The sequence below is a fragment of the Zalophus californianus genome, chromosome 12 (assembly GCF_009762305.2).
Source record: "Zalophus californianus isolate mZalCal1 chromosome 12, mZalCal1.pri.v2, whole genome shotgun sequence".
Taxonomy (NCBI): domain Eukaryota; kingdom Metazoa; phylum Chordata; class Mammalia; order Carnivora; family Otariidae; genus Zalophus; species Zalophus californianus.
The window spans coordinates 68571956-68587740 of record NC_045606.1 but is presented as its reverse complement, the minus strand read 5'-3'; the positions used below and the strand labels follow the sequence as shown (position 1 = coordinate 68587740).

The 15785-nt window shown below is 37.3% G+C and overlaps 1 protein-coding gene across 5 annotated transcripts in view; it reads left to right on the top strand.

The window, feature by feature from the left end:
• Window positions 1–15785, top strand: part of IMMP2L (inner mitochondrial membrane peptidase subunit 2) — an 867011-nt gene that overhangs the window by 468278 nt on the left and 382948 nt on the right. For 4 of the 5 annotated variants that reach the window (XM_027574873.2, XM_027574869.2, XM_027574872.2 and 1 more), the window contains one exon: window positions 10120–10299. The exons of the other annotated variant lie outside the window; for it this stretch is intronic. In XM_027574873.2, coding sequence (XP_027430674.1) covers window positions 10120–10299 — 180 coding nt within the window. The remainder of the gene's footprint in view (window positions 1–10119; window positions 10300–15785) is intronic. 5 annotated transcript variants of the gene reach the window in all.

The following is a 15785-nucleotide window of genomic DNA, read 5'->3' as shown; positions in this document are numbered from 1 at the left end:
GAAGAGACTTTTGGGGGTGCTTCCGTGAATCAGGAGTTCAAACTTACCAGGGAAAATCATTTTACACTCAATTAGTAGTTCCCTGTTCAGTCTCAATTTGGCAGACTTGGAAAGTCTAGTTTGCAAAAACAACCTAGCCTGGTTAAGTCTTTGTTTTTTTACCAATTTTTCTTATTTTCTTAATAAAAAAAATTTCTCCAATCACTAGTTCCTTTCTAGACAAATAAGATTTTCATTTAACCCCCAAAGAAAATTTAAGGAAAAAACAAGCTTTCACTAGTCATTATCTCCACACATGATTACTCCTCTCCACTATAATCCATCAGCTGACTACTCATCTCGCTTTGCCATGACAGATAGTGGCGGTGAGCCCTGGGGTGTGCTCCTTAATGCTTTGGTGGAATGTTTTGCAGCGTTTTGGGTTGCTGACATTTTTAGATGCAAAGATTTCCTTTTGATGTAGAGACTGCAACCCTTTACAGTTTGGTGGCACTCACTATTTTTTTTCCCCAATAGAATTTATAGCTTTCTTTTCAGTATTCAAAGCTTCTTTGGACATTACACATTGGCAGGTGTTCTTCTCACTATGGTTTTACATCTGGTCCTATATTTCTGACAGAAAAGTGAACTACTTTTGCTAAAGCTGTTTTCCTTTCAACCTATAAATCTATGTTGCGAGTTTCTGGATAATATTTATCACTTCTGTTCTGTTATATATGGACCACCTTTGAGAAGGGCAAGGGTGGCAGATATCGTGAATAAGAAACCTGATGGATGGCTGTGCTGGAGACTGGACTGTTCTGTTTCGTGATATATTTGCAAATCCTGAAAGAAATTTTGGGGGACATTGCCCTGTCTTTGTCCCTGGAAACTGATTCAGTATCATGTTCTGGGCAGATCTGAAGAGAGCCTGGATATCAATTCTTTGAAATTGGTGCAGTTGTCTTTCCACTTTAGCTGTCTCCCCAGGAAGGAGACCAGTTCCAGATGGCCCATGTCCCCTGGGCCTCTGTGCCCTAAATGATAATTTGGTGAGGATTAGTGAGAAGTAGAGCCAAGGGTGCCAGGAGAATCATTGTTTGTATATCTATATGTTGGGAATCCAAATGCTACTTAACTTTGGTCAGTATAATCATAGGGGTCATTACAATTATTAATCTCCAAATAGCAATTAAGAAACATTTAAAACCTTTCATACCTAGAAACGTAGAATCTTCTAGTTTTAAGAGACTCCAGATATTATATCCACTATAACTTTCCAGTTTTATAGATGAAAAAACTCGAGTCCAGTGCTCTTTATGGTCTATCGTTATAGATTGGTTCATATTATTCCTCGTTATACCAAATGTGTGAATTCAAGGGATATCTAACAATCACCTAGCAAATAAACAGCATTTCCACTGCAGCCTGCCTGTGGCCGACATTTCTAATTGGTCAAAGTGTTTTTTCCTACTGAGCTCCAAGCCTCCTCCTCCTGACTCCTTGCATGCCCAGCAGTCATTACCAGTAAAAAGGAGTTGGTATAAGGGAAGGAATCTATTTGCTTTACCACATCTAGTCCAGTACCTTCAATTTAAGGATGAGGAGATTAAAGAAAAACAATAGTGAAGTTGTGTGCTTAGATTGCAAAAGGAATCATTTGCTGAGCAGACCTCTTGACTCTTGGTATAGCATCAGCTCTACTTTGCCAAAGCATATCCACACACCCAGCCTTCCTACATAGCTGAGTACCAGACTGAGGGCTAAGGAAAAAGCAACTCTCTCAAGGAATTCCTTTTTTATTGCTATTGGCAGAGAGATAGCTGGCTTCACCCTCTGATTAGCCCATTAATCCAGTGAACAAAAGAACAAAGGGATTTGAGTTAGACTTCTGAGATGTCTTTTCTAAAATTAGAATGACCTCATGATTTGTTCTCGGAAGTTTAAAGTTCGGAAAATAGACAATCAGGGTGTCTTTCAACATTACTATTTTCTATATTAAATTTTAGTTGGATATTAAAGGAATCTTTTAATTGCTTTTGATAGCACTAAGAGGCTTTTCTTTCTAATGCCTGAAGTTGACACACATGCTATTATAAATATAAAAACAACAATAACTTGGAAAGGTCATAATTTATTGGTTGATGTTCTTCCTCAAAAACATTTTTTGTTTGAACTAAAAATCTTTGCTACATTTTAATCTCACACTTTGTGCTTTCTGCCATTTTATCCCCTGGAAGTGGAAAGCAGTACTGTTTCACAAAATACACATAAAATGACAAATTTTTTTTAAGATTTTATTTATTTATTTGAGAGAGAGAATGAGAGAGAGAGAGAGAGCACATGAGAGGAGGGAGGGTCAGAGGGAGAAGCAGACTCCCTGCTGAGCAGGGAGCCCGATGCAGGACTCAATCCTGGAACTCCAGGATCATGACCTGAGCCGAAGGCAGTCGCTTAACCAACTGAGCCACCCAAGCGCCCTAAAATGACAAATTTAAGCTGCATGTTAATTTCATGAAAATATGAAGATCAATCAATTTTTTCCTTGGTGATTTTTGCATATTAATTTATATCAGCTTGGAAATGTGAGAAATTGTTTCACCGAGAATATGTTTTTCTCTGCCAAAATGTATTGTGAAATGTTCCTTTTCTACAATGAAAAATGCTGCCCAGCAGTCATGAAAAATTTTTTTTAAGTAGGCTCCACACCACGCATGGAGCCCAGTGTGGGGCTTGCATTCACAACCCTGAGATCAAGACCTGAGCTGAGATCTAGAGTCGGATGCTCCACTGACTGAGGCACCCAGGTGCCCCAATGGCAAAATTAGTAGTAATACATGAAATAAATTTAGCTATATGTCTTCTCACATTTTCCTTCTCTTATTCTCTATTGTCTCTGCTCTCTTTATATAAGTGCATGTTCATGAATGTAAGTAAGTATGTATGCACAGATACACACTCTATTCTTCTCCATAATTAATTGACCTGGATAATGTTTACATGACTTTGTTTATTTTTATTTTATAAATTTATTGCTTCAAACTTCAAATGTCCTGGTGTCACACTGGTTTACTACAGGGATTACTAAGCCCTCAGTTATTCTTTCAAGGATTTTATATCTTTCACACTGCTCCTCACATCCTCAATCTCTTGCTGAAATATCCCTACCTATTACAGACTGTAACCATGCATTTTCCTGGTTTTCTGCCTATTTTTCTTGCTTTTCTTTCTTTATTTCCTTTGTCAAATATCCTTCTGCTTGTTGTAATGGAAAGAGTGTATGTTCCGCCATTAGACAAACCTGGGTTCAAATCTCACTTTTACCCTACTTATGTGACCTTAAGTTATTTTTACCTTTTTGAGCCTCTGTTTTCTTGTGTGTAAAATAATATAGTGCTTTTCTGTATCAGTAAAGCTCCCAACGAAGGGGGGTGGGAGGCCCGCTTGTTTAGAAAAAATTCAGAAGAATTTATTTACAGAAGGACTGATTGCAAAAGTGTGGGTGGGTTCTAGGAGGATACGCAGGGAAAGCAGTGCAGAAATCCAAAGCCAGCATTGTCAGAACTGCTGTCACCCTTCCTCACTTCCACACCTTCCTTTTCCATCCAAAGGGAGAACGGGGGATTAGGGGGGGAGAGAGTTAACCAGATTCTAGAAGGAAAAAAGTGTGTAAGAATCATGTAGAGCATTCTGCCTTAAGAGGAGTGGTGACCTTCTATCAAAGAGGGACAGAGCCAGTCTGAGTCCTACTGGGAGAGGAACACATGAATAAATGCCAGTTTCTCTCTCTACCTTCTCTCTACCCTTCGTCTGGGCTTCCCATTGGCTGCACTCAACCTTAAGCCAAAGATTGAGCCCGTTTATATAATCCATACAGGTCCATTTTCTAAGGCAGATATCATGGTGTGTGCAAGAGTTTAAGCCACTCACAAAGTTAGAGGGAACAGGCCCTAAGACTGCCCTCACTTCTAACACCTCTTGCACTTGGGGAGGAGATTCTCAAAAGCAGCCTGCAGGTTTGATAATTTTCCAGAAGGACTCACATAACTTAATGAAAGCTGTTACACTCACGAATATGGTTTATTATAGAGAAAGTGTGCAGGTTAAAATCAGCCCACGAAAGAAGCACATAGGGCAGAGTCTGGGAACGTACCAAACGCAAAGCTTCTATTATCCTGTTCTTGTGGAGTCAGGACACGTTATTTTCCTGGCAGCAGTGCATGGCCTCATACACATGTATTATTGTCAGCCAGGGAAGCTCACCTAAACTTTGGCATTTGGAGTTCGCATTGGGGCTCTATTACATAGGCAGGATTGATTGATTGATTATCTATGTGGTTGATCTCAGTCTGGAGGTTGACTGAGACTATGTGACCCAAAGCCCCTACCCTAAATCACATTGTTGCTTTTTCTGGTGTGGCCAGCTCTACCCTAAATCATATAGATAGACTATCCAGCATGACCCAAGTGTCAGAGAGACTTATAACATCTCAGGGGAAGAGAGATTATGTTTCAGGGGCCAAGGGCAAAGGCCAGACCTCCTTTTAACCAAATAATCTAACGATTATTTGCCACAGAATGAAGAAGAATGATGAGTGGATCTGAAGGGGCAAAAGTTAGCAATTAGGCCCACTGCCTTTAAGTATTACTTGAAAGAGTAAAGGAAATAACAATGTCAAGTACCTCCTGTGGTACCTGGAACATGGTCCCTGTGTATTTAGAATGTTATCTTTCTAAGCAGTTTCTTTGATACCTCTCTTCCTTTACTTCAAAAATAGCATTTGTTCCTATGACTTCTTTAGTTTTTTTATGTAATGATTCTCGTATTTTAAAATCTCTTTTCATTTGTCTATTCTTTGTTCATTGACTTATTCACTAAGTATTTATCAAGTGCCTACTTTATCCCTGACTTTACACCTGACTTAGCCCAGACCATCTGCCATGTTTACCACTGAAATCTTTTTTAATTTAATTTTTTATTTTTTTAATTAACATATAATTTATTATTTATTTCAGGGGTACAGGTCTGTGATTCATCAGTCTTACACAATTCACAGCGCTCACCATAGCACAGAAATCTTACTTGTTTTTGAAAACTGATAGGCAATCTTCTGAATAAACCTCCTCTCCGACCCCCATCCCTACCCTGTGTAAAGAACTAGACTAAAAATGTTTATATAAACACTAGGAGACATGCATTTTAGGAACACAATCAGATGCATGAAAACAAACACCATTTTATTCCAAGTTTATTTTATCTTTTATAATGCATAAGAGAAATTTCAGATTTTTTTAAAAGATTTATTTATTTATTTGAGAGAGTGTGAGTACAAGTGGGGGGAGGGGCAGAGGGAGAGGAAGAGAGAGAATTCCCAGCAGACTCCCTGCTGAGCGCAGAGCAGATGAAGAACTCAGTCCCTTGACCTCGAGATCATGACCTCAGCCAAAACCAAGAATTGGATGCCCAACCAACTGAGCCACCCAGGTGCCCCTCAATTCCAGAATTTTTTAAAAAAGGGCAGTGGATCCTAACTTGGTCTAAAACCCAGAAACCTAAGGCTATGGTTTCTTATAGTTTGTGGGAGTGAAATTCATCTAGGTCAGTGAAATACCTAAACTTTTAAGACAGTGTCTGAATCAAAACAGAGATAAAGCAAGCTCTGAAAATATATACAGTATCCATTTTCCCAAGCAGCTTAATTTTAAATCAGTGATCCATATTGATGCATAATAATAATGAACTTTTATTGAGTTCTTAATGTGTCACAGGGATTGCCCTAGCACTTTACATTAATTAATTCATTTAATCATTTGAAGAAAACAGTGAGAAGGATAATAAATTTATAGATTTAAGACTGAGGCTTTAGAATATTAAAATAACTTGCCCCAAAGTCTTACAACCAGTAAGTGCTCAAGCCAGGACTTGAACAGCTTGGACTCCCAAGCGTGCCCAGCTTCACACCCCACTATGGTGTCTCTTCATAGAATCTCCATGTAATACAATCAGTGCAAAGCTTAAGGTTATATGCAGGCATGCTGAGGAAGAAAAGTGGGATTCTTGAGCATTATTTCATTTTGCAAATTTATATTATTGGATTTTCCTGAAAGGTCAGAAAATAATAAGGTACATGGGTAAAATAATGTGATTCTTCATATAAAAGCTACAGGAATGCAAAATTGAGGGCATTTTAAAACTTGAGTTGTAGTAGTACCTGCAAATGTAGTAAAGATAAATGAATGTCTAGTTCATATAGTCTTTCTGAATTGTCAGTAATAGGTTTAGGTAAAAAGGTCCTATCCATCTTGATAGCAAATGAATATTTATTTTTTAAAAATTTGCTTTTTTGGCTTCCTTGGGTTTATTACACCACTATTTACAAAAATAAATCAGTGAAGACTTGGCACATTGTAGACTCTGTTTTCTAGACACTGAAAGAAAAGCTGGCAAAGTTTCTATTAGCTTACTAACTAATGAGACAGCATTGGCTACTTTCACAGGCCTTGGATTCTGGCAAGAGCAGCTCTTTTTTTCTACAATTAGTTATTAATCTTACAGTTATTACCATATGCTGTAGAGCCAGAAGTATATTTCTATGTACATACCCGGAATGAAAAGGTTCTACCTTCTTACGGCAACAGATGGCTATAATTTTAGACACTTGAAGTCACCAACATGGAAAGGTGAGGATATTAAGGTTACCCTTGGGGAGAATTCACTCTGTGGTCTCCTGCTGAAAATTTGAGCATTAGCTTAATGCCTGTCCCGCTTGGTCAGCGGAAGATGTGACAAATATCTGTGTCAAAATATATGAAATCAATTCCTTGAACATTTAGTGAGTGCCCTGTAGGCTCTAGTCACTTTTCTATGCCCTGGGAGAACAGAGGTGATGATAAGATAGAGTCTTCTTCTCATGAAGTGTCTAATCTAGCAGGGAAGATAGGTCTATAAATAAGTATTTGTGGCAACTAAAGCGAGGAACTATGGGCTCTTATAGTGAACTGTAGAGGGGAAAATGCTTAATTGCCCTGGAACAATTAGAGAAGGCTTACGTTCTTCATAATCCCATATATGAGTAGGTAAGTTAAAATACTTTAAACAACTTTAATTTCATTTCAGTTTATGGTCCTATTTTCTATGGCTAAGGTACTGCCTATTCAACTATCACTGATAAGATGTGAGAAAGGGGGATAAGGAAGGAAGAAGCATGGTGAGAAAGCAGCAAGGTGAGAAAATATAATGAATTTTTTAAAGAAAAATCAAATTATTTCAGTTATTCAGTGCAATTGTCAAAGGTTCGGTTATTTAAAGAAGAAATTTGGTACTAAGGCTTTAGTCAGTATATTCTGGGTCATTTGTCAAAGGTGAGTGGTTCCCTAAGACTTTTGTTAATTTTTCTGAAGGACAAGGAAGATGGCAATAATTTTTGGATGACCGTTCTTGGGTTTCCATATGCTGGTATCTTTTGGAGTTTCTTAAAGCTTCATTACTAAGAACTTAATTTTTTTTTAAATACCTAACATAAAGAATCATGTTCTCTTTAATTGTAAGATTATATGCAATTCAGTTCTGAGTTCATATTTAATGGAAATATACTGTGTCCTACAAGCACCAAGAACGCTTGTTAGTTCTTTTATGTATGAAATTTGAATTATTTCAAATAGGATTGCCAGTGCATTTCAGAAATAAGTCTAAAATATACATTATAATTTGGTATAGTCATGGTGTAAATCTTTACAGATACGTTTTTATTAATTGTCTTTTATTTGGACTCATAACTGGAAATAATCTTTGACTGCAGTGACAGCGTAATTCAGAAAGGATTTGGCTTTATTTTCCCTTCCGGATGCCTGCATCTAGTTTTATATGGCTTTTTAGAAGAAGAAAGGAGATGGGTTTATGACTTTATGAAAATTCAAGGCATTATAATTTTTAAATGACCAAATTCTGCCTTTTGCAGAAATGGAAATGTTGGTTACCTTGGGCCTGTATGTTGTAAGGGTGAGAAATCCGCTGAAGAGCCTAGGTAACAAAATTTGAATAATCTTTCATTGAGAATACATATAATATACATATGCACATAACAGTGTACCTATGTGCATATATAAAATTGTATATAATTAAATTGTATATATATATATATATGTAACTGAGGAAATTTTTATAAATAAAAATGTCTTACAGTGATTATTTGAGTGTTTTCCTTCTATTGCTAAATTATCAAATGTGGCATTTCATCTGACTTGAAAGCACCAAATGAAACTTAATGAACATCTAGTCAATGAGAGTTTTGACCAAAGAGTTAAGCCTAATTGATATTCATGATCCCAGAAGATACATTGATTAGATTTAAGGGTACTAGTGCCACCGACAGGTGTTATTTCACTGAAAATCTTGTCTTATAGGTTGTCATTTATTCAGTCCTGTTTAATATGTATGCAGACTCCTATGAACAGTAAATACTGTTAAGCCCTCTTTAAAATAGATGTCTGTAGGATATGAACCAAGGGATCACTTTTATCTGTCATATTATTTTGCAAATCCTTGCATTTCTCTTTGGTGAGGCTTGTTTTGGTGTGAGGCTGTTAAAATAAGATTTATAATTGAAAAACATTATTATTTCAAAACCAACTTGTTATCACCTTTCATTCTCTGAGGATGATTAGCTCAAAGCAATATAAGTCTCTCCAGTCTTCTGGAGAGATGGAGGAGGCAGATGGCTAATGCCTGTGGCATGGAAGACATCAGCCTCCTATAGGTGAACGCACTATGCCGATGACTCAAATATAGGAAGCAGGCTCTGAGAAATGCAGTGAAGGGGAGGTGTGATGCATGAGAGAGCATTCTTAAATTAGTTACTATCACTGGAAGCCAAATGTCATGTCCTTTATGAACTCAAAAAAAGAATGTTATTTACAATTTGGAAAAATTGTGTCTCTGAGCAAAAATGAAAGAATTCAAGGTAATTACATCTAGAAGTGAAATCCCGCCGAACATGATAAACTCTATCATGTAGATTTGGGGGTCTGGTATGATTATTATGAAAGGACTTTCTATCAAACATTTTCAGTATCTAAAATTTAAAGCTATTTGGGACAGTGTTGATATAAACATATTTAGAGGTATGTAACCCTGTGAGTATCTTTCCAGTAAACATGGTGTATAAATATAAGAGCTTCCTTCTCTTCTGCCTTCACATCTCAGGCTTCCTTTTGGCTCCAGGCCGAAGAGGCAGGAAGACGATATCTCGGAGCAAAATCATCGATGTTATTGCCCAGACTTATATGGCTGACAGAATGCCTTTAGTGTAGTGTTTTATGTATTTGAATATGCTATAGATGATAAAGCCTACATTAGTGTTATTCACTTTATTTTTACTAGAAGACTTTCATTAATAACATTAATGCTGTTAAATGGTATGCTGTAATAAATAGGTATGAATTTTCCTCAGAGATATGTTATTTTTTAAAAAGATTTATTTATTTATTTATGAGAGAGAGAAGGAGAGACCACATGCACGCACGAGGGGGGGTGGGCAAAGGAGGAGGGAGAGAGAATCCCAAGCAAATTCCATGCTTAGCACTGAGCCTGACGTGGGGCTTGATTCGCAACCCTGAGATCATGATCTGAGCTGAAACCGATAGTCAGACACTTAACTGACTGAGCCACCCAGGTGCCCCAGAGACATGTTATTTTTTAAAAAATAAATAAATAGCTTACCCTGAAGTGTATCTTTAAATATAAGATTAGAGATGCATTTTAAATAACATAATTTATTGATAATTTAGGCTTTAATTGATAAAATGTAAATCAAACCAAATATCAAAAAACAATGCCACGAGTTTTTATGAGACATACCAATTCAGAAGCACTAGCTTCAATATCTTATTGCCACGCATCCATCAGTCTAATAAATTCCTGGTATTAGCATGTACTAGCTGCTAGAAGTCACCCATCATATACCAAGATTATAAGAAGGCATGTTTAAATAAATATATGTATCTACTGGTTCGGCTGGTGTGTATAGACTTACAAGTCATTACTCTCTCTCCCCTGAATTCCCTACTTCCTCTGCTCACTTTTGTCCTTCAAAGCCTGATGGATTGTTTTTCTTTCAAACATTGTTACACCTTCTACCATAGACAACAAGAAGCTAGTGTGGAGGGGCCGAGAGCGACATTCCAAGCGTCCAAGTCAAGAAAGCAGTTGAGTGGTTTCCTAAGGCAGGCCGGGGTCAGAACAGAATTGGAGCCAGCACCCAACAGAAAGGCAGACAGTGCAGTGGAGAGCAGAAGCCCAGCAAGGGCTCTGAACAAGTTAAGGTAAGGAATCCAGTTGGTATCTTAGCAACAGAGAGAAGCTTCCCAAGAGGAAGTAAGGGCAGAGAGGCTATCAGAGCTCTTGCCTTCTGAGGTGGGAGTTTCTAGGCCTAGAACCACACGCATGTGCACAGATCGACTCAGTGACTGGAGGACAGAGTAAGGGTGGGGTCAGTACTACTCTTGGTGGCCGCCTGTGAGCCAGACTCTTTAGTTTCCTGGTAATTTAGTGGTGTTTTTCATTTTTCAAGTGAAGAAGCTATCTATTTGAGCCTATCATTTTACTAATAATTCTCTCCTTCCTTTACTATTTTCTCCTTCATATTTATCACATTAATAAGACTTTTTCTGAACTGCTGAAGAATTATTGTCTATTGGAGAAGGGAAACATGATAGAAAGGAAACATTTTCCTCCAGCTGTTGTTTTTAGGGTCTGATGTGGGGAGTAAGTACACTTTCCAACAGAAGGAGGCGCTGGTGGTTTCATTTTCCTCTGGCCACAGCACCTCGCCAGAAGAAAGCCTGTACCATCACTGTGTTCAGCTTGAAAAGTCTCTTCTCTTCTGTAGTAACTAACATCCTCCAGTGTGTGTCTGAGACAAACCTCTGCAGGGATTTATGTGCTCAGTTCCTGAGGCATAGCTCAGTGGTAAAGATAATTCTGCCTGAGGAACCATTTGACATTTCTTGGGTACATTTAAATTGCGTATTGCAAAGACTACAAATGGTTTAATTGGGCCATTTGGTGTGCCCTGATGCCAAGCATATGTGCCAGTTGATGCCCCTTTGATAGTTTCTTCAATATGAAGTATTTTGGAATGTCTTCAAGACAGGGAAGCTTTTATCATTGTAAAAAAATAGCAGAAAGAGAGAAAAGGACATTTACAAAGCCAAAACAACCAAATGATTAAAAATCTTCTGTCTCTAAGGCATAGATTTAAAAAACAAAAAACAACTGAGATATCTATGTATAGATGAATTTTTAAATGCCTGTAGATTAAAATATATAAAATAGAATTCTTTTTATGGGCAGTCTTAAAAATATGTTTTCATAAAAAAGATGGTGATTTTGAAGATTTTAGTGCACTGATTTGCTCTTTCCCTAGTGACCCATTTTTTCATTTCCTTTTATTGCAAATTACCACTTCACTGATTCTTCTCTTACTAAGGATTCATATAAATCTAATTTCTTTTTGAAAATGATTTGTTTTTTTTTTCCTGGATTACCTTACCTTACTACCACAAAGACCTTGATTAATTTGAATTAAAATACTAAATACAACATGATTAATTTGTGTAGCAATTAAGGATTTTAATATTCTGTAATCTGATATAGTTCCCTCTTGTTAAGTCTTGTGGAATTGATTCAACAGAGATGCAGTTATTTATTAGAAGATCATTTGATACATTTTACACTGAGTCCCCTATCCAGATGTATTTCTTAAGATTCTTTCTTGACTATATATAGTCTGCTCTCTGCTACAGAGCTAAGCTTGTGTGGTGCTGAATTTTGGTGGGGGAAAACAAACCCATTAGGAGGAAAGGGAAAGAAGAGGGAAATGACCAAACCTAAAATGAAGCTGATTATTAATTTTGGCCCTAAAGCTGGAGAAGCATCTGTTCAGAAGGGGGAATCAGACTATAAAATCTTTCTCCTTTCTCTGCAGGCTGGTAATACTTTACCAATATTCTTTATCACTTATTCTAAAAAGGAGACCACTTATAATTAATCATGATTCTTCTTGAAATGGTACAATCTAAGGTTTCAAAATAAAGGTGTTTCAATACATAGAGCCTTTGAAGATTTTTTTTTATAGTGCCTTGTGTGATGAGTCACAATTAAAGTGAATCTACTTTTCATGTTATAGCCAACCTTTATCTCAAAAGATAGACACTTCTCAGATGTTTTTTCCCCCAGAAGATTTTTAAGTATGAAAGCACAAGCTTTAGTGAATCTCAGAATTTTTATACAGACATAAGCGCCTTGTATTTATAGAGAAATTTTTATTTAAGGTCTTCGAAACACTTTAGAAATGTTTCCTGATGATAATAAGAATAGATGTGACTCTTCAGAATGCACAGAACCAAGACTGAGCCTAGGTTTCTTTGTCTTATGTCCCATTCACTAGATGTATTTACTCAGGAGAGTTCCTTGGAGCCTTTCTCAGGCTCCTCAGGGGAAATATACTCTGGTCTCAGAAACAAAATAACTTAGTGAAGTGAGAGAAAAACAAAGCATGGTTTTAGTAAAAATGTTGACAAAATAGAAATAGCCTCTCTTTGCCTTTGTTTCTCAAGTGGAGGACTTGTATAAAAATACTTAGATCATTAAAAACAAACAAACAAACAAACAAACACAGAAACTATCCCACACTCTCTCTTTGTAGGATGCTGAATGTTTCTTTCATCCTTCCTTTCCAATAACTCTTAAGTCAGCTTTCTCATTTGTTAATTTCTTTTCCTGTAATCATCTCATTCGTTTTCATGGAGGTTTTTCAGACAAGAGGCCTGATCAGTAAAACAACTTGAGTGTATCCTGTGTGTTTCAATTAACCCAGTTCCGATGTCTTTGAGAGATATCCCATGGATACCACAGAGGCATGTTTTAGGGATACAAAAAATACTTTTGAAAGGGTATGTTACACATTAAGCACAGATGTGGTTGAACCCAAAGGATGTATTTTTTTAGGCTTGCATCCATAGTTAGGCAGTAATTAGGCCCAACATTGAGTCATCTATAAAGCTGAGACTTTACTAAAATCCACACACAGTAGATAATTCACAAATCTGGCAACATGACTTTAAGGAGGCTGGCAATCTGCCAGACAAAAAGCAGAAAAAGAGGTTTTCACTTTAAACCAGACTGTGTAACGTTAACATACCTAAAGAAAGACTGTGTCAATAGGAAGAAGGTGACAGAGAGTGGGCTAAAAGTTTCAGTACCTTTTGCTATTATGCAGACCTTTACATTGTGGTTTGTTTGCTTGTTGGTTGGTTGGTTGGTCACAACAACCCTTTAGGTTACAGATGGGAGAGCTGAGCTCATAGAGGTTAATTGAATTTGTCCCAAAGTTTTGAAGGCAGAAGTGCAAGAGTAACAATTTGAAATATGGTGAATTTGGCTTCAAAAAATGTCAGGTTCTTTGCTCTAGTGTCCCAGCAAAAACATCAAATTCTGTATGGTGAAAGCTTTGGGGAAAATTAGAGACAGGTTTTGTGAATGGATCCATGATTATCCAAGGGCTTATTGAATGCTTATTACAGACTTCATTCCTAGAAATGAAACTTTTGCAGCATAATCATTTACTTGAATACCATCATAATTAGAATGAAATAAATCTGAAATTTGAGAATGTACACGGGCCCTTTTTATCAATGTTCCTCACACCTGGTCCAGGGGGAACTCAAAACTCAAAACCTTTGCCCAGGGAGAGAGGAGTTAGTTTACTTAGATTTCTAGGTAGGGGTCAGACCACTGGGCCACTGTGCTCCCAAATGGCATGTTCCAGGGACTTCTTTGATTCCCAGCCCTTTAAAAACTTCCCCCGAGGATCTAGTTTTTCCAAAGGGATGAAACCTTCACACCCTTGAAGTGGATGCTGAACTATAAAACTTTTTTTACCCCTTCCTTTGCAAGTCCTGCAGAAGTGAGTTAGCATTTTACCTGTGTTTCGGAATGTGTTTGGGAAGTACTTTAACTTTGAAAACCTTTGTTTTCAACCTGTTGGTGCTTCAGGTAAATTGGGACAAAGAGACCCAATTTAATATCCTGTTGTTATACGCTATTTTACAAAGAAAGAAAATTCAGTGTGTAATGTAGAATTTAGGCGAATCAAAGGGAAATGATGTTCCAAGGTAATAACTGGCTTCTTACTCAGAGTAATCAGTTATTGGAATTTTAAAGGAAATAAAAAGCCACTTAATTATGGGTTGAAGTCTTAATACCCCCTAACACTTTTTAGAAGTATCATAAAAATCAAAGCCCTAAGTTTTAAACAGAGCAGTTTCTTTAGCCTTGTAATTTTAAAAGAGGCCCTGGAGGTACCTGGGTATCAGATGTAATGGTATGTATTTAAGTTAGTCTCTGCTAGTGATTGGGAAAAGGCCAGTGCAACAACTCTTGAGTCCACTTGGTAGATGATTTTTCTTAGATTTCAGACTAATGCGTCTAGTATTTGGGTATGTTCTGAACCCCGTCAGTGGTATTGCCGGCTTGTGTCATAGCTCATAGAATCACTGCGGAAGAACAGGTCTTGAATCAGTTTGTTGTATCCCACCCTGGTTGCAGCAGCATATTTAGCTAAGAATGCTTGTAATTGATCAAATAAATGATCTAGAGAAATATATATATATATTTAAATTTATTTATTTATTTGAGAGAGAGAGAGTGGGGTAGGGGGTGAGGTCAGAGGGAGAGGGAGAGAGACTCCCAAGCAGACTCTGCACTGAGCACGGAGCCTGATGTGGGGCTTGACCTCACCACCCGTGAGATCCCAACCTGAGCTGAAACCTAAACTGAGAATTCGTTGCTTTATCTGACTGAGCTAACCAGGTGCCCTGAGAAAGGATATTTTTAATAAAAAGCTGACATCAATGACTCTATTTTTTGAGATTACTGTAGTCATTAAAAAAAAGAATCTATGTTCTCTTTTCATACATGGTATAGAAAAGATGGAAGTTTTAAATCTGAGTGAGGCCAAGAAGATGTAGTTACTTGGGTTCTATGCTGTGGGGCAGTTGTCAGTTTGGATAGAAGTCAGAACAATCCTAGATTGCAGAGTTTAGGGGTTGGATATAATAAGCTGATATGCGAACCCCTTCTCAAAAGCTGGGGAGAGCGTTCTGGCCAGCATTATCTCAACTCATTTTGTGTCTTATGGTTTCCTTAAATAAGGAAAAGAGTCACTGATGATCTTTTCACAAGAGACTAGTCACTTAACTCCCACTTCAAGATCATTGTCAATACTAATACATTGTTGTCTCAAGTGAAATAACCAGATAACTTGCAAGGTAAAATATATCTGCATTTCATTTTCCTGTTGTTTTTGTCATCCTCTCTGATACTGGCTATCTTCTCTCTGGCTCCTCTCTTTTTCCTTGCTGGATATTAACATTTGAATCCCACTTGCAAATCACTAAAGAAATCCCATGTGGGAACTGGCAAAATATTCATCAGATGTGTGTCCCAACTTTTCAGACATGAATGACGAACATTTGCTTATACAGAGTATATTTCAATAAAATGCTGAGCATGCCTATGTTACCCTAAACTTAAGCAAATCTTAGGAACATTTAGAATAGTTGTGTATGTAAAGGCCCTTTTCCATCTCTTTGACTGAAACCTCATAAAAATAATTCTCTAAAGACGTAATATGTTTCTTATCTCCTTTAGTTGCTCTGAGACCTTGTCTTTAGCATCGCTATTTACGGGCATAGTGGGTCTTTGGTCGATTACAGTTTAGTCATCAAATGGTTAAAAAGTTTCACCA